The sequence below is a fragment of the Pterocles gutturalis genome, unplaced genomic scaffold, assembly GCF_000699245.1.
Source record: "Pterocles gutturalis isolate BGI_N339 unplaced genomic scaffold, ASM69924v1 scaffold19353, whole genome shotgun sequence".
NCBI lineage: Eukaryota > Metazoa > Chordata > Aves > Pterocliformes > Pteroclidae > Pterocles > Pterocles gutturalis.
The window spans coordinates 43,432-62,747 of NW_010118557.1; the positions used below are offsets into that span (position 1 = coordinate 43,432).

At 35.6% G+C, this 19,316-nt stretch overlaps 1 protein-coding gene across 1 annotated transcript in view; it reads right to left on the reverse strand.

Annotated features, from left to right (window-relative positions):
* The window catches only part of PPHLN1 (periphilin 1), a 61,142-nt gene that overhangs the window by 21,832 nt on the left and 19,994 nt on the right, over window positions 1–19,316 (reverse strand). Inside the window, exons 5-8 of the mRNA XM_010076272.1 lie at window positions 17,156–17,370; window positions 14,211–14,293; window positions 9,915–10,034; window positions 7,208–7,348 (exon numbers count right to left, since the gene is read on the reverse strand). Coding sequence (XP_010074574.1) covers window positions 7,208–7,348; window positions 9,915–10,034; window positions 14,211–14,293; window positions 17,156–17,370 — 559 coding nt within the window. The remainder of the gene's footprint in view (window positions 1–7,207; window positions 7,349–9,914; window positions 10,035–14,210; window positions 14,294–17,155; window positions 17,371–19,316) is intronic.

A 19,316-nucleotide genomic window follows, 5' to 3' on the forward strand; every position in this document is an offset into this window, starting at 1 on the left:
TACTTCATTTGATTTCGCAACGGTAAAAATTAAGGAGGTTAATAAATATTAAAAAATAGTAGAAAAATCAGCAACTCAGAATTAATATGGAAGAAAAAGTGCCTGAGAATGTGTAAACATAATAAACTACTTGCCTTGTATATAAGGAGAGGGGCATTGATACAAGGAAATAATAAACCACAACAGGATGAAAGAAGATCATAGGCAGATGATATCATTAAGTAAAGGAATCATCATCAATTTTTCTGAGAAGCCTAAGGCAACATATCAAAACCTGAGACAAATGTTTTCATGATTAGGAAAATATAAATTAACACTTAATTACATCTTACATTTAAATAAAATAAACATAAGCTCAGAGGATGAGGCATAATACATACTATACTACCAACCAAATTAGACTGAGGATGATGAGTCCATCATTAAGGCCTTGCTACTGTGTATTAAGTGCAGAAGGTCTGAAGGACAACCGAAAAGCTAGGAAGGAATCAAAATCTACAGCTTCCCCATCTTTCACTCTCATCTGGCCTGTTACTCTTGTCTGGTCTACTCCTGTCAGAAACAAAGCATGTCTGACCTCATCCATAATCAGAAATAATCCTTTAATGTGTTCCCTAGCTACTGTTCCAGTTCCCTCAGCTTCACTTAACTTACCTACCTCTTAACTCATATTTTAATTAGGGGATTTTTCCTAACTGAGATAATTTTTCCTGAAATGAGCAACAGCACAAGCAGACCAACAAGCTAATCTAAGGAAATGGTAACCTGTTTCCCTGGCTCAGCTGAAGCCAAAAGAAAAGGCACATCCAAGGCCAGCTTTGACAGCCTCTTTCATTCCTTCCTGGATTCCCACTAGTCCAATTTATTCATTTATTTATTTTACTACAACTGCTAAAATTTAAATGTTTAATCTAACATATCCAGAACTTATAAAACTTTTCTGATATACTTACCATGGTTTCTCACTAGCTCATTCCTAGACAAGATATGGAAGCTACCTCATACTTACATCATCTTTCACCTTTACACTGCTGAAGCACTGTAAAACAGTTTTGTTTGAAGCAAAACAAAGCTAGCAATGGACACAGGACAGGGTGGGGAGGAAGGCATGCAGGATACTTCCTTACGTTACAGAAATTGTAACTATTTTATCATCACAGAAATGCCTGTATATTTCCTTTATGGTCTGACATTAAAAATATTATTAACTTTCTTAATTAAAACCTCACAATGTAAAGTTTCACATTGTGAGCTGTCAGTCTTCTCAGAGCAGCACCTCCAGAGAACAGAGTCCCATTAAAAAGTGTTAAACACACACAAAGACTATTCAGTTATTGCTATATAGATCTTACCAGAACAAGAGATCTGAGAAAACAGAACAAGAAACAGTTCTTCTGAAACTACACACACTACAACTGCTAAAACCTCACTGTTTTTCTTACTTAACTGCAACTTCTAGGCCAGAGATTTAAGTAATTTACCTAAAAATGAAACACAGTTAGAGAGCAGATCTGGAAACAGAATCTGAACAGTCTGTTGACCCAGTCACACACCCATTTTTCCTTCTTTCTGTCCACCATATTTGTGAAGTTTCAAATGCAAGCACTAGAAAAATCTGTGATTTTCATCACCTTCCAGCAAGAAGCCTGTCCAATAAGGGTAGCACTTCATTAATACTACTGAAGGCTGTTAACAAGTAATATTAATTTAAAAAGTCAAGTAAACAAGCACTTAATCCAAACGTTTGAACACTTAAAACATTATTCTGCTGAACATTTAAAAATATTGTTGAACTGAAAGCATCCAGTCAGCCAGTAATTCCATTAAGAAAAAAAGCATTCATGAATGCATTAATTCCTATGCTTCCTTCTTAGATGCCAGAGCTCTGTTCTAATAGACAAATTGAGGCCTGAATGTCAAACCTCATTCAGAAACTTAGAGGTTTGATTTTTTGCCAAAATCAAGGAAAGTACTTGGCTCACTTGGCAAAATTTGTCGTCAGAAAATAATAAGATTTTCAGAGTTAACCCATGTCACTTCAACTTGCATATGCAACATTTAAGACACTGGACACATAATAATGGACTCATTAATACAGTGTTGCAGACTTGATGTCTAGACAAGATAAGACATTTTAAGAATCCCTGCTACTCATGCTCATAAAGGAACAACAGAGATAGCCTTTTGTGTAACACTGACGCTGAATTGCTCCAACTGTGAATTTAACACCAGGGACATATTTGTCATCACTTCCGAAAAAACCCCACACTTCAGCACATTATATGCTAAAAGCATAAGCTGATCCTTAACTATATAAAAACAGAAACTAACCAAATCCAAAACAATACTTTAATGCATATTGCATGCTATTATATGTAAAAATATTAAAAAGTGCATGAAATTGTTACATCAGCAACCTATGACTACTCATTGACTTTGACACACCAATGCAAAATTCTCTGCTGCAATATTCTCAAATATCCAGACCAATTTTTTAAACACATATTCAACGGGCTTCTACCCCACTATGGTCAGACAACATTTAACACCAAATTTCAAAATTATAATTGTGGAAGAAAGAGGTAAAAGTATGTTCAAAGGCATAAGGAAACAGCTCAAAAAAAACCCAAAACCAAACAAAAAACAAACAAACAAAAAAACCCAAAAAACAAACCAGAAAACCAAACAAACCAACCAACAAACCAATAATACCACATTATTTTTGTTTTTAAAAACTCTCCAAAGTTTCTGATTGCTTACAGACAGAACATCAAAAGCCACATCATGGATCTAGACTCTACTTCACAGGACATATTAAAACATGAGATACACATTAATGCTGCAGAATTTTTATCCAGGGCAAAGAGGTACAAAGATGTAAAAGAAGATGCATGAGGATGGAAGGGTTCATTTTTCCTCTTTTGCCATGGGAAGTGCCAGGAAAGATCCTGTTCTACCAACCACAAACTGGCAGAGCCAGCAAGTCCTGGGAACTCAACCCGTCCCTGAGCACAGCTGAGCCCACTCCAGGTGGAGCAGGTCCCTCACTTCCCCCCGGTGAGGCTAGCCAAAAGAAGGGGACCACAGAAAGGAGGTGGGACTCCACAATTCAAGGATGGGGACAGGAAATCAGGAAACTGCCAAGAGGAGCAGGGAGCAGAAACTCTGTCCTTGGTGGAAAGAAAGCATGTTCTGGAGAACAGTGTGCAGGACTGATGGCAGCTGAGCTCAGAGAGAGAGAGAGCGCGAGAGAGAGCAGTGAAAACACTGAAATAGGCTGTCCAGAGAAACAGTGGAGTCTCCCTCACTGGAGATATTCTGGACTCAGCTTGGCAGAGCCCTGAGTGACCTGATCTAAGGACCTGTTTCAAGAAAAGATGACCAGTGAGGTTCCATCCAACCTGGGCGTTTCTATGATACTGTCACCATGCCTGTCATTTCAAAGATGAGAAGCAAAGACTTCCAGGATCTGCGGTCCAAGTTCAGCAATGTTCTCAAGTGCCTGTGTATCTTCAACCATGGTTTTCCTTCACAAGTAATATTGTCAGACTTCAAATTAAACATGTGCTTTGGAGTTTTTCTAGCTTGGGGGTCATATAGGTAATTCTCAACTCTGTGCAAACAGTTTCCAGATTCTTTTGAGCCTTTAGCCAGGAGCACAACTTCTATTCTCATCTCTTTATGCCAGCTTCAGTTAATACTTGCAAAACAACTGCATACTCTTAAAAGATAGTAGCTAAATTGCAACCAACAACTAGCACCTGTATGACAATTTTTGTCCTGTCATAGTCAGCACACAATTTTTTTCTTCAAATTACATGACTGTACAGGAATGCTTGCAGTAAGTCTCCCATCAAACAAATAATACACACATATTTTGTTGGTGAGCCAGAGCGACCATCTACAATCACATTCCGTTTACAATTCTGAATTTGGCAATTGTGTTATTGTAACTCAGAGGAAAGGCAGAGGGAACTTTACAAAAGAGTGATATGAGCAATGCATAAGATACAGAGATGGACTTATTTAAAGAGAACACTTATATGAATATTCAATTGCTTAAGGGATTTTTTTTTTTGGTTGGTTGGTTTTTTTTGTTTGTTTCTTAAGAGACATAGCAGACTATATGACAAGCTGTCGCCCCTCCTCTCCCACCCAGGGCATCAGGCTGCCCATTTCTCTCCTGTACGGCAATGAATTTGCCCACTGCGACATACTGTAGGTGTTCTGTCAGCACAGTTTTTTGCCTCTGCGTTTACCTGAAATAGTACCATACTACAAAGTAAAAGTAAATACTTGGAAGAATTTGCTTTTTTTCCTGGTTGGAGCTTTGGAGACAGATGGATATGGAGAGGACAAAGCAAAGAGGGCTTTATCAGGAGTTTAGAACAGCAAGAATACCTGGGAATCAGGATGAGAAAAAATATGAACTGAAAAGCAAACATCACTAGATCTGGTGCTCCAAGAGAAAGTAGAAAAACTTGGGAGACAGAAGCAGAAGAGCTCTGATGGGTCAAACCTTCTTATCAAGCCTCACTTCCTCAAACACTAGCTGGACCTTCACCACTTCTTACACACATACCCAGTGACACAAGAAGGTATTTCTACCCTGTCTGATTTATTTATTTATTTCAAATACATTAATAGCTCTCCAGTGAAGACTGAAAACCAATCTTTCAGCAATCTTGCTTTGCAGAAGGATTACAGTTTCACCATTTTTGCAGCATAACTCTTTGCAGTAAGTGTTTTATTTTAGTAATCCCTCCACAAAATCACATTGCAGAAATAATACATTAAAACTACATATTCAGAAGCTATTTTAAACACCTTAACTGCAAAACGTCCATAGAACAAAAAATTTTTCTGCTGTTATTTGAGTCTTTGAGACAAATAACCAGAAAGAAGTTCATCCAAAGAACCTTCAGTAAGCAATTTACCACAGGACTGCAAATTTAGTTTCCATTCCACTTTTTGCTGCCTCTCTCATTCCCTGTCAAAGTCAGAGAACTCAAACCAAACAGAGTTCAACCTTACCTAGTTTTATATGCTGACAACTCAAAGTCAACAGAATAGTGTACAAATTTTTACAGAGACTGCTTCCATAGAGAGTATGAAGATTCAGAGTATTTTACAATTATGAAAATCAAGACTCTCATAACAATAAATTTTCTGGACTTTTTTTCTTTAATTGCTGAAGCAGAAGTTACTTTTAAACATTTATTTGAAAAACACAAAGGTCATTTTACAGTTGTAAGTTTAAATTATTAAATATGTATCTTGTCTAGCTCTCAACAAATTCACAGTACCTGATTTTATTTAAAAAAAAGAATCTTGTTCAGTTGAATAAAATGTATTGAAGATTATTCCAGTAAAAATCTTTCAATTCTGCAGAAGATGACAGCTTCAACATTCAAATCAACAACAGGAGAAACTGGTTCTATAAAATCCAAATCTTTTTAAGTTATTCCTCAGGCTTCTCTGAGCTAAATTTCTAGAAGTATTCTGTCTCACAGAACATAATCTAGACTTCCTTAGAGATAAGAGCAAACTCTGTCAAACATAATAACATTAGATTACATTGAAAACAACATTTGCATTTTATGCCCAAATTTTCATCTGTCTTCACTATAAGCCTGTACTTAGGACCAAGAGGCAGATCTTAATGGGAAATAAATCAATCACAGATTCACCACCCTCAGGCTAAATAATCTACAATTGCTATTTTTTTAAAATCTGCTCCTAGTCTATTTTTTTTCAGTTTGTCATTTTTAAATAGTCATAAATTCATGCATTTGGTAGTAGCTGAATTAGGCCATGTATGACCCGGTGACAAGACACACAGGGATAAACTCCATCATGATCCTCACAGCTACAGCATGCTCTGGTTAACTCCATCCCAGCCGAAGCCGGCACACATGCAAAGCCATGCTCACTAGGAACATGATCATGCAAAGTCAACATTAAAAAAAAAAAAAAAAAAAGAAAAAGAAACAAAAACACTTGAGTAGAAAGTTGTTTTTCAAGTGTCAAGAGAAAAGGAAAAGTGTTACAGTGCAGGAAACAGGCTCACAGGCAACAGAACAAAGGCCACGAGAATTAAGACGGAAAAAGAAGACCTAGAATAAGCTTATCTCGAACAAGACCAGAGACTTATTTTCTGGAAGATGTTATTATGAGACAATCATGAAGAGAGAAAGTGATCTATATTTCCCTTCAACCCATGCCAGGCATACACTGAAAACACTGTAAATCAGAGCAAATTTGAAGTAAGTAATCTCTTTCTCCCACCCACATTATAAACTTTAAATCCAATTTCCAGAGATGGGCACAGTTGCACTTAATCAGAAATATCAAGTCAGAAAACTCTCCAAACTCTCCATTTAAAGTAACAAAAATATGGAAACAAACCACTTTGATTGTTTATGACAAATAAAATTGAAGGTTATTGTAGATATTTTCCTTACTGTGAGATGACATGATATTACAAACTACTATATGAAGATAATTCCATTGAACCTCCTCAAAAACCTCTATGTTACAAGAAGAGTAATAGAAATCTTGTTTTGTATTAAATCATTCCCCAAGTACTTAAAGCAAAAGAGAAAATACAAATTTTGAACACAATATCCCTCCCTCTTCCAGATATAGAACACTGTAGTCAAAGCAAAACTTAAAGATTCTTAATCTTCAGGGAATGACAACAGCAATGAGATTCAAAGCTGATTTAAAAAAACAAACACAAAAGCCCAGCAAATCTCTCCCCCCAAACACTACCACAACAACAAAAAAACCCTAACAGGCAGCTTCTAGTGTTCAATCACAAACTGTATATATTTAAGTCAAGGCAACTACAGTGTAAAAGCAATTTTTGATTATTTGATCTCACAGAAAGCCTTACATTTAAATTACATCTGAAATAAAGTGTATTATATTTTATTTTAAAACAATTACTCAAAGAAGCAGTCATTTTCTTGGCTTGCAAAATAGTAGGTGGTGCATGTAAGTTACAGAAAATTACCACTAATTCCCACATGCAGAAAAATGCCATGCTTTTTCAGAATTAAATAGATGGAGATGTTACCATCATATCATCTCAAGAAATCAGATTACATTCATATTATGCTCCAAGAAGGAGGAAAAAATATTTCTAGCAGATTAAACCATTACATAGGTACTGTATCAGTGGCAAAATGCCAAGAAGACTCACCTGTTCAATTTCCTTTGTCTTAGTTGCAATTGCTTTTGAGCGGCCAAGAAGGTGGCCATCCTCATATAACTCCGTACTATCCGTTATATTTGTTTCTGTTTCCTCTGTTTGTTCAATGTATAATGGAGCTGAAGATCCAGGCTTAAAAAAAAAAAAATTCAAAAAATCAGAGTTTTGAGAGCAAAATAAAAACCTCAAAGTGTGAAAGCAAAAATAAAAACCCAAATACAGTCATTCAGTTAGATAATAGTTTGCTTATCAAGACTATTCATAAAGGATTATTACTACAATCTAACAGATACAGAAATATGGATTTTAAACATGTAGAAAACATGACATCATAAAAAAACCTGTGCCTCAGTCTTAACTGTGTAAAGATAATTATGTCAGATAACCTTTTCCTGCCCTTCTGCTGAGAAGGAACTGGATATGTGATATTTATAACACCAGCTAGCAAGAAAAATCCACAATGAAAGTGAGATTATTTTTCTGGGAAAGAATAAAAGTAACAAAATCAAAGGTAAATAAGCATCAACAAAATCAAAATGCTGTCAGAAAGAACTCTTGCAGCACTCAGGGCTACAGGTTTAATATGAAAGGAACAGAGATACCTATTGTATAGCAAAAGCAAATTTGCGCTTAGAGGATTCCCGATACTATGAGAAATCTTACTGAAGTACCAAAATTGTGTAAGTTTCCCTCTAAAATAGAAATTAAGACAGTAACCCTGCCCTGAAGAAAACAGACTCCTACTCTAAGGAGTCTACACAGAAGATGCAAAAATAGAAGAAATTACTACTGCATATTGAAAACCAATATTATGGAACAGATTTGTAGAATGCAGTATTTATTTTTTAAATAAGATTTGAGAATTGAAGATGATACACAAAAATCTTTCCTACTATCAAAATAAAGAGAATGTTAAGACTTAACTAATATGCAATAGAAAAGCATTAGACAAAAAAAAAAAGCTTAGGTGGTCCTATGAACATCTACTCAAAACTTAGCAGCAATATAAACCATTAAGATTGGATCCCGAATCTTGTTACTGCAGTAAATCATAAAAAGCCTGAGAGGGAGTAAAGGCTGCTGAAAAGCTCAATGCAACACGAAGTTCAACTACTAAGCACTATGTAACACAAAACTGGAAAAATTTAAGAACTGTTGCAGTTCATATATGACAGCCTACTAATCAAGGTGAGATGTTTCCTTTCTTCTAGGACTCAGAATAAGATGCCTCACCTCCTTCATTAGCATTTCTGTAGCACATTTTCCTAGTCAATAAATCATCTCAGACTCTGCCTTAATCAACTGCAATTGTTTAATTTTGAATGTTTATTTTGAATCTTTTCAGCACTACAATTTCCTCTGAGGCACAGGGTAAGGTTTAAACAACTCTTCTCCATATGGCCCGCTGTTCTTTCCTCCCTTGCATTACCTTCCTCTCAAGAACAGGAGTGACTTTTATCTTCCCTGTGACTCTCCCAAAGCTCTCAGAAATGTCAATGCATATGTCCTCCTCCATATGGCATTCATGCTTGGATCAGTTTGCTGCTTCTTTTTCCTCACTCTGATCCCTCCCCACCTTTTTTTTTTTTTTTAATTTATTTTTCCTGGAGGGAAACGAACAGTTTATTTATCCAACTGGACCTTCCGGTCCAGTATCAAGAAGCTGCTGATGCACTCAGCCACTACATCAGTGGAGTGGCCTTAAAAGTTCAGATAAATATGGATTCAGTAAGTTTATTTCTCTTATAGTTCTCTTAGGTTCCACAAGTGTGAAATACGAGGAAGAAATCTGATGCTTACAAGATATTTCTATTTTCCCTCAAATTATTTACACACAAATATAAAATACAAATCCATTAATTATGAAGTTAAAGACATGTGACTTTGTAAAGTAGATACTATCTTGTAAGAGTGCCTCTAAATTTGAAGCAAAGTGAAAGCTGGAGATTAAATGATCAGATCACAGAATTAAACCAGACTATTTTACAAAAAGACATTACATGACATTTGGTTTAAGTGACAGATACATCCTCCACTAACACAGCAGAATCCAAAACCAAGAGCAGCATAACAAAATGAAGATTGAAAAGGGAGATAATCACACTTCAGTATATCAAGGGGTAGAAGACGAGGAGGGGCAAGAACAGATAGGTATTAACTGCAATTAATTACTGTTGATTTATAACGAAATAATGGTTCTGGGGGGGGGAAAAAAAAATCTACTCATTGCAGTACCAAGGCAAAAGCTTAATTTTTAATACAGAGGAGGACTGCTTTCTGAAAAAGAATACATGACATGGCAGGCTGACATGGCATGGAACCGAAATCAATAAACCAGAGCTTCTCTTCTGGTCTTATGTGTTACATGTACACTCCTATTTTGACTCAGAAGTCCCCTCCTCATGTTAAGGAGTTCAGTAGGCATCTCTGGGAGAGCTGAAGCCTTATTTTGTCAGTTGTAGCTCAACATAAATTCAAATTACACTAAAAAAACCTACTCTGTTTTTGTGTATTTTAAAAAATAAATAAACAAATCACAAGGCTTTAGTCTCCCTCTCACTGCCTTTCAACAAACATTTAATAGCACGGGCAGATAAATTCAGGTGTAAGTTACAAAATGTGCCTTTCAGAAGAGTTCAGAAAAATGAGTTTATTGTTGTAAATTTTTAAAATAAATTTATTAATAAACCTGTCTTACATCATACTCTGTTATTTCAGGTAAATTGCTTTCATCGGCTTTTTCTGCCTTTTCAGCTGCCCACTTGCTTGCAGCTTCTGCAAGTTCCTTTTCCGACAGTCTGTTGCTCTTATCCAAGGCCTGTACAAAAACATTATAGGCAAGTTTTAACATGGAATGTACTTACACATGGCAAAACATCTTCAGAATTAAAATAAACAGTTATTCAGATTCCCAAAACATTGCAAAATAGGAAATAAGGAGGCTGAAACCTCTTTCATTTGCTGACTAATTTCTTTAAAAAGAAGAGTGGGTGGGAAGAGAGCAGAGAAAAAAGAAAAAAAAGGAGAAAAAAAGATAAACAATGAATTTCAGTAAAATTTTAAAAAGAGCACCATGCTTTCAAAATCAGTTTTATTAAATTCATGGGACAGAGACAACAGAAAAATTATTTGAGTCCAGTTGAGGTTAAAGAGACACGGATCAAGCAGGCATGAAGAAGTCAAGATGCAAGTGTGGAGCGATCTAGTAACTCAATGTGACTTTCAGGCATAAAAGGTTGTAACTAATTTAACCTAAACTATTGAATACTGTGTAGGGTATAAAACCAAAGATAATTAGGGACAAAAAGTATTTTGTGTGTACTTTAAATGTTCAGAACTGCTTCCATTAAAATTAATTATTTTTTATTTGTGGGGAATGCTGATCATTTATAATAGAGTAAGTTGTGGCTTTATGGCCTTTTAATCTACCTTTTCAGATGGAAGTATTAATAAATAATATTTAAAAATTGATTTATCTCTAAGAATATAATTTGGCTTTTATGAACAGAACAACAAACAGACAATGACAAATACCCATGTACCAAAAGCAGTCTTGTACTGTAGCTTTGTAAATCTGCTTACCACTATGTTGGTATTTCATTATAATCAATTCTATATATAGAAGCATCTATCCAAAAATCTATACAACTCTAGTATTAAAAACTGCAATACTAAGATGTATATATGAAAAAGATGCAAAAATCCTACTGCCTAAAATGGCTGTCGCGCTTTCTACCCAATGCCTGTTTCATCTCAGCAAACATGTGGACAGAAAAAAGCAAACAACAACAAAAAAAAAAAAAAAAAGAAAAGAAAAAACCACCACCACTCTCCTCTCTTATCATTAGTTCATTCAAAACTACACAAATGGCCCACAGAAGCAAATACTGTGACCTGTAATGAGACCGCTTCATCTTCAGACCTTTCGTGCTTACCTCAAGTAAAATATTACCCAAACATCTCTTTGTGCTGTAGTATGGCATAAGTATACAATTCACAGAACCCTTCTAGGATACTGTGTCATAAAGATACCACCTTTATCTGAGTCCAGAAAAGTGCAACACAATGTTCAAATAAGAATCCCTCTTTTCTACAATTGTAAGTTAGAGAATTATAACCAGCGAAGTCAGGAGGTGACAAAGTTCAATATGCAGGAGTACAAAGAGGGTTCTTCAAAGAAAGGGGCGATACAATTCATGGAATAATTAGCCCAGCTCACCTTTCCAAACTACACAATTATTCTTACACTAGTCTCACTACAAACTATCTGATGCCAATTTTTTCCCCCTGATGTTCTTATTCCCCATAGTATGCCTGACTTTCACCTTTAACCTGATATTTCCCTAGCTGACAAAAAATCATGTACTGTGGTTCTATTTTTAATCTCTCCCATTCCTCAAATGTAGCTCCAGACAACACTAATAAAAAGAAAAGTCCAGTATCTTTGTCACTGACAGTCAGCTTTGCATGAAATTAAGATAAATAAAATCTCACAACCGACAGTATTTCCACAAGCCACAAACAGAAATTAACCACTCTAGTATCTACTGGAATACAGCAAAATACCTGTTTAATTTAATCTCACTAAATTTAATTCTACAGGTCCCATGACAATAAACACATATTAAAATACCCTGAGTGCATTTTATATAATAAAGTAATGGTATTTCCACAGGTACAGTACAACTGAAGAGAAAGAACAGGAACATATTTCTCAGAAGAAAACGTCTGCAGCTACTTAGGCAGCAAACTTGCAAGAAATGAACCACCTAGCGTATCTCGTAAAAAACAACCAAACTTCCTCCCCTGCCTGAAAGCAGGTGTCTTTTTTTCTTTTGTTACCTTATGCATAACCTAAGAACAGCAAAAACCTGTCAGTTTTGCACTATTTTTGCTGGGAAGATTTCCCTGTCTCACAAATCTGCCTTTTGCTCTAATTACGTTGGATACAGCCTCCAAGGCTTGCAGACAGCTATTAAAGAAAAACACAAAAGATTTCATTCCATAGTCAATTAAACAGGTGGTTAAGATCAGATAACACCAACATGTATTAATTCGCATGCATGAATATGAAAAAAATTAATTACAAGACAGATAAGAATACCTTTTCAGATTTGCATATGTTACTACAGTGAAAAGAGATATTGCTGCGGAAGCATATACCTTTGTAAGTATTTCAAAGCTAAATTATAACTTAGAGCATTGAAAATTATCTCCTTTAATCTATAAAATAAAGTATGTAACTCATTGCTCAAGTCTAAGTACATTGTAAGACCCTGGCCCTAGAGGTGTTCATCAAGATTTGCCAAGACTTTTTCAGTCAATATTCCTATGTCAGTGAAGCACCCGTGTAACTTAACTGGTCAGTGTAACCCAGCCATTACCCCAAGAGGCTCCACTGACACAGGACAGTACATTACAAGCAGATTTTGGGACTTCAAAAGAAAAGCAATAAAAGGTCATTGAAGTACTTCCATTTCCACAACTGATGCATAGCTAATAAATATTTTTGTTGTCTGGAGAAATTACTTCCATTAAACAGAAAGTTTCATTTTGTGTAGCTTGCACCAAGTGGATATCCACTGCCAGCAGATGTATACAAACTGCCGCAAAAAACCCCAATAATAGCATAGATCAGAAGGCGGCAAAACATTTAAAGAATACTTTATAGTTCAAACTCACACTGCATATTAATATAAAAGCATGAGATTTTGCAATGCTTCCCTGTCCTCAATGGTTTGCACTAAGCAAGGATTTGGAATTACACTGCAGTCTGCTGAGTCTGTAAGCAAAACAGGCAAACTAGTTACAAAGTTTGTTTAATAATCCAAACCAGTGGAACTTGTGGGTGACAGCTTTTATCTTACTTTCCTTATTTACATCACTGAAAATGTATCACCTGCCTCCCCCCTTAAGGATATTGGCAATTAGCTAATGCCTAGCACAGCAGCTCTAGAAGAGCTGCATACAGGATAAGTACTTAGAATGACATGGAACAACCAAAGTCTGATTTTTTTCCCCACCTAATTATTTCCTTCAGTCTCACCTCCTCACAACAAAAAGTACCTTTCTTTCTTTGATTTTTTTTTTGTTTAAGCATTCCACTGCTTTTATTAAAAAGACCTCAAGAACCAGACTAGTACACCATGATACTTAGAGCAAATGCTACTTTTTAATAGGACCTTATTCACTTAGAACAACATAATGCATTGTTTCTTTATTTCTCATTAAAGTATTTCAATTTAGAGAAAATACTGCTGGGGAAGTGTTCAGTTTAACCTCAAATATAATTTATAGACAAACAGTCTGTGATGTGAAAATGTTTTTGCTGCCACAGGACAGGCAGAACAATATTGAATGCTGATTGTTCATTAGTCTGTCCATTTAACTAATTAGCAAGATTATATATTTGGTGCTCAGCCCACAACATTTGATGGAAAATTAAACAGCATCATTTAGAATATAAAATGACATTTACCAAACCATCTTGTAATGCAGCTCCCTTCCCAAGCAAATGCTATCACACCTGCCATATCCTCAAGCAGCCTTGCAGTCAGTCAGATACTTTACTACAGTTTCCAAACCCAGTCACAGCTTAGAAATCACTGAAGGATGCAGTTCAGTGCAAGTACAGGCTTGTGCAATTAATCTGTTGCTTCTAAAAATTGCTTCCCCATTTTTCTACTTGCCATTCCTTTTCCAGCACACTCTAGACTTTGGAAAATTACAACTTTAAATACATACAAAATTCCCTTTCTCCTAAAATGAGAGTGTGAATCCAAAATAAAAAGGTTTGTTGATGTCATCATTAGATACACAGCATTATCAGCACCTGCCTGCCAGGTAAGGGAAACTTATCCTCTGCTGGACTGGAGAGCAGTTCAAGATGCTCCTTTCCTTAACAGTTGCATACAGTATTCTCCTTCCAACTGAGGAAAAAATCCATCAACAATGAGCAATCTGAAACCATTGTGAGAAGCACTAGAAAATTAACCTTTGATGAGGGTACTGCTGTGGAGCCTGAAGGTGATGCATCTCTTGATGTTTTCAGTGACTGAACTGACGTCCTCTCTTTACCTACAATTAAGAAAAAATTAGCAACTGTAAAATTATATTAAAGATTGCAAATATATTTATTGGCTTAGAAAAATGGCGGTGAAATCTGCTCAAGTCAGACATGAAATCTCCACGCTCCACCATCTGATAAATACTGATAACACTTTCTTCTCTTTACAAAGAGAGAAGTGATATAGCTATATTTCTTCACATATTTAGGAAAACCCATTGTCCTTTTTTTCAACATTATCTGAAAGGGAGTATCAACACGATCAAGCAAGATGATGTGGTTTTACTATTTAATATTCCCGTAATAATATAAACGGATGAAATATTAGACACCAGTCAATCACCCCAGGAAACCAGGCAGTGAAATAACTGGTTTAGCAGGCCACAGGATGTTGAAAAGTCCTGCCATGGGAAACAGTCACGTATTGTATCAACCACAGGCTAGATGCTCTCTTTGTATTACCAGTGATTTTCTTGTAAGAGTTAAAATCAGCACAATGACAATTCAAATTCACTGTGCTAATCACAGTCTGTGTAGACCCTTGCCACAGACCTGTTACAGGTGGCCCGCAGCACCAGAACTGGCTGCAGTGTAAACTACTGGTTTGCAACCTGTGGTCCATGGATTACACCTAAGGGATCTGCAAAAGGTAAATACAAATGTGTTGTCAGTAGGCTTAAATTAACTAGACTATGCACGCTCGCTGGGAAATGGTTGACTGTTCACAAATGGAAAACAATACAGACTCACCTTGGCTTCCATTAAATTTGTATTGATACAATTAAGAAAGTGATTAATTAAAAAGTCTATAAAATACTTATGAAAATTGGGATATAAATTATTTTAGTAGAACTATAAACAAATATGGCTTTAATTTAATGAGTTGAAGCAATAAAGAACAAACATGGTATCTCCCTCCTAACTGAGCTATTTTTTTACTCAATGCATAAAACAAGACTGCATCATGTTGTGTATTTTAAAATACCACTACCTACACAAAAATTGTAAGGAAAAGTCTATGCAAAATGCACACTTTTAACAATAGGAAATGTTTAAGAGGTGTTTGAAAAGCTGGTCTTCTACTCTTTCCCCACAAAACATATGTATAGTGTAGACTTAATACAAAGCAAAGATCAAACACCTGCTCCTCTCTGCACGTTGTTAGAGGCAAGTCAACTACTGCTATGATGTTGAAGGTCTACTAATCCATGCAAAAAAACTTCACATCTACCAATGGCTCTTTTGAAAATGCTACTGAAGTTACTCTGGCAAAAGCAAACGTTCCAAATCACACTTTAACCCTTGATTTGAAGATGATGCTAAATTGAGACAATACTTTAAACCACAGCAAGCAGCCTTATTTATGAATTTCTAGTAGCCATAAAATAAAAGATGAATTATGAATTACCTTTAATTAAAAAAGCTTTTCATCAATTAAAAGAAATAGCAAAAACTGTGAAAAATGAAAATTTTCTGTAAACACAAAGTATATGACAAAACCAAAAATGTGAAGGTAGAAATAATCATGTTTTTAATCTGTCACACTCCCAAAAGCACAGAATGTCTCCCTTGACACCACCAAGTAACAGTTTTGCTCATGTGATACTTGCTTTTCAGCACCGCCCTATAAATTTACAGATTACCTCTGCTTCCTACATGCCTCCTTCATCACACTGGATTCTTTAAAGATTTTTTTTCCTGTTCTTGGTAATTATGATCTGCACATCTACAACACTTCTACAAATTTAGAAGAATATAATATTTTTCTTTTCCCCTCCTACATTTACAGCAATTCATATTCACTGAGTATTGCTAAAAAATGTTAAAAGAATTGCAATGATGAGCTAGAAAGATAATTTGTATTCTACAAGGAGTGAAATTATTCCTCAATATTTTAAAAATGTTAACTCCACAAGATCTTCTTCAGGCAAGAAGTGCTACATAACAGTACAGTGTGCCAATCTGAAAACACACAATATGCCTATCAGTGAATAAAAAAAAATATTTATTTTTTAAAAGCTGCCAAAATGAACAGTAGGTTTGTACCATTCACTAGAAAGCATTTGCAGAAAGGAAAAAAAAAAGCTGTACAAACAGAAGCGGCTAAAATTGTAACGTATTAAAAAAAAGCAATTTTGCTTTTTTTTTTTTCAGATTATTTAAATAGGAAAACCTTAAATATATTCAAAACACATGATTCATTATATTTTTGGGAAAGATTAACAGCCAAGCTTTTAAAAGGCAGAACATACACAGTATAGACTTAACTGAGATATGATTCACATTTCTTCAAGGAAAGCAAGATTAGAGAGCATCTGACAATGAGATGAAATTGCTAAAAAACAACCAGCTTCAAAACCCTTATAATGCAGCTATAAGAACATTTTCAGAAAATGTTACAAGTAGCAGTATGTACATTAATTTCTCCAATTTTTTTAAATCCTTCTTTTTCCCTGATTGCAGGAAGAAAGTCTTCATCTGCTATAGATGACTACAAAGTTTCTTGTAAGGGAATCCAATGAAGCATGTAAAGAAGTAAGAGAAGCAGCTGATGCTAAAAGGAAAGTTACATATGACACTAGAAAAAGCTGTGCAGCTGGAACTCCAACAGTTAGTCTAGAGCTGCTACTGAAATAACACCTACAATCTGCCACATGAAATACCTAAGGGAACAGGGAGTACAATGAAACAACTGAAGATCAGACAATACACAATTGATACAAAATGTCTAGTTTCCTCATGGTAAAAAACAGCATGTAAAGAATAAGGGCTTATACAGTGAGTTGCAGTTTCCCCTCACTAACCAGTTCTCATCATTAATCCAGCATTACCTTGCTGAGAAGAAATATTTCTTTTATGTAAAGATGACATACTTCTGCTATGCTGGGACTGGTGGTAAGGATAGGCTTTGCTTCTTTCAGGAGAGTAGCTCCTGCTGCTGACACTAGAGCCAGATCTGCTGTGTGGAGAATCCCTTCGGCTCCCTGGCGATTCCCTGAAGAAAGAAGAGTCCCTCTTATGAGGAGATCGCTCTCTCATATAATGAGAAGGATAGAAGCTTTTTCTTCTGAAGCCATCTCTGACGTCCCTTTGAAGACAACAGAAAAATAAAAGTTACTTGGTTATCTTGTCAGTGTTTGTGGAACAGCACTGGGTAATACAATGGCAACATTTTATGTCTGGTAAATGCAAATGGGTTAGCCGTCATCTGCAGACCACATCTTAAATCTTCAGCATTGTTAGAGTACTAGGCAATGAATGAAAAACAAGTAGGAACGTAGAAAAAAAATATCTATGTATGGAATTCTTTTCAGAGTTCATTCAACTCCTTCATCATGAGAAGCTAATTCCTTTCTGTTTCTCCATAATACAGCTAAAATAGAAGAGAAAGAGAAATTCAAGAAATTGGGACTCTCATATTTTATTTCTTCAGGTTCACTCCACCTGGAAATTCAGCCTTAATTTTCAATAGCTAAAAATGTATGTACAAATATTGCTCACACTATTTGGCTGTTTTTCAACTCTATTTTTCTCTTACCCTTATTTTCAAGGGACTACGTCCCTCATTTGATTTCACACACCTTGCTATGGGAAATATCACTGCGGGATTTTAGTTTATATCCAGCAAGGACAAAAAGAAAACTGCTGAATATCTATCCTCATGCTTCTGTATGCACCCAAGGTCAAACCCTGAATGAAAATAAAATGATTTATATCTACTAAACAGTCTATGTCTTTCATAATACACAATATTCATTTTGAACTTTACTGCAAAATGCCACAGACACACTAAGTACTACATGAAACTCAACTGATTTCAAACCACAATCTAGTAAATACCAAAATTTCTACTAAATTTACATATTGTTACTCCAGACCATACCCCTAATGTCCTGGTTACCTGCAAATTATGTTAACATATATATCTAAAGATCAAAAAAACAGTATCAAATTGAACTTTTCCTAAAGAATCTTGAAGCTAACAGCCAAGCAAACACCTACTGAATCTAGATTTGTGACATTTGCCTTAGTCAGAAGACACATTGCTAAGAGAAGCGAGTACTTCTCAGCTCCTCCACACCAGTAGAAATAGAGACTTCACAGCATTTACAGTAAGCCAGAATGTACCCTGTTTCACTGTTTTTCTCTCCTATTTCTCATTATAGTCCAATATTGTAAGTCAGGGAATGCCTCACAAAGACAGGCAAATATCTGATGGTCCGAATTAGCACAACATAGCTATAGCTAACTTTATGTTCGTGGAGAAAAGGAAAAAAAGCCCTCTAGTGTACAATTCCTATAGCATGCTAGAGGCTCGCATTTGAGACAGGTAACAAAGGACTTCGGTATTTCGGACTACTGAAACTACACAGGTAGCACCACAGTAATACAAACCCTATCACACTGATGTGTTTTATACAGTACTGATTTATTTTTTGCATGGAAAGCACATCTGCATGAGTGGTTCTGCTTCAGAGCACAAACAACCCAGAAAGAACACTGAAGTTATTGTGCAACATAAAAATCAACAGGGCAGGAGCACACCCAGTAAAAATACAGACAATTCTTCAGATTATTTCTCCAACTTCAGATGAAATGAAGTATCAAGAAAATAAATCTTTACTTTGAAAATTTTCATACAAAACTGAAGGTATGAATCAATAGCTTTCAGCCACCCTGGTTTTCAGTAAAACGCCAGTGAAGCAAAGCCAGGTTTTACAGTTAAATAATTATTTCACTCTTAACAGACCACAGGCCTTTTACAGATATCTTATCTTACAGAAAAGCGTATTTTACAGGTCTGCATACCAAAACTGATCCAGGACAAGGTTGCACAGATTGATATCTAACAGGTGTGCTAAAAATCAAGATTCATTTCCTTTCTAAACATCTCTTCCTCTGTCTATTGTGACACTTTCTTTTCCCCAAGCGAGCCAGGAAAAAAATAAGGAATTGTTAAACAGTACTCTATTTAATATTCTCTATACAGTAGCCATTGGATAGATATTTACATCAAATAATTAATCACCCACC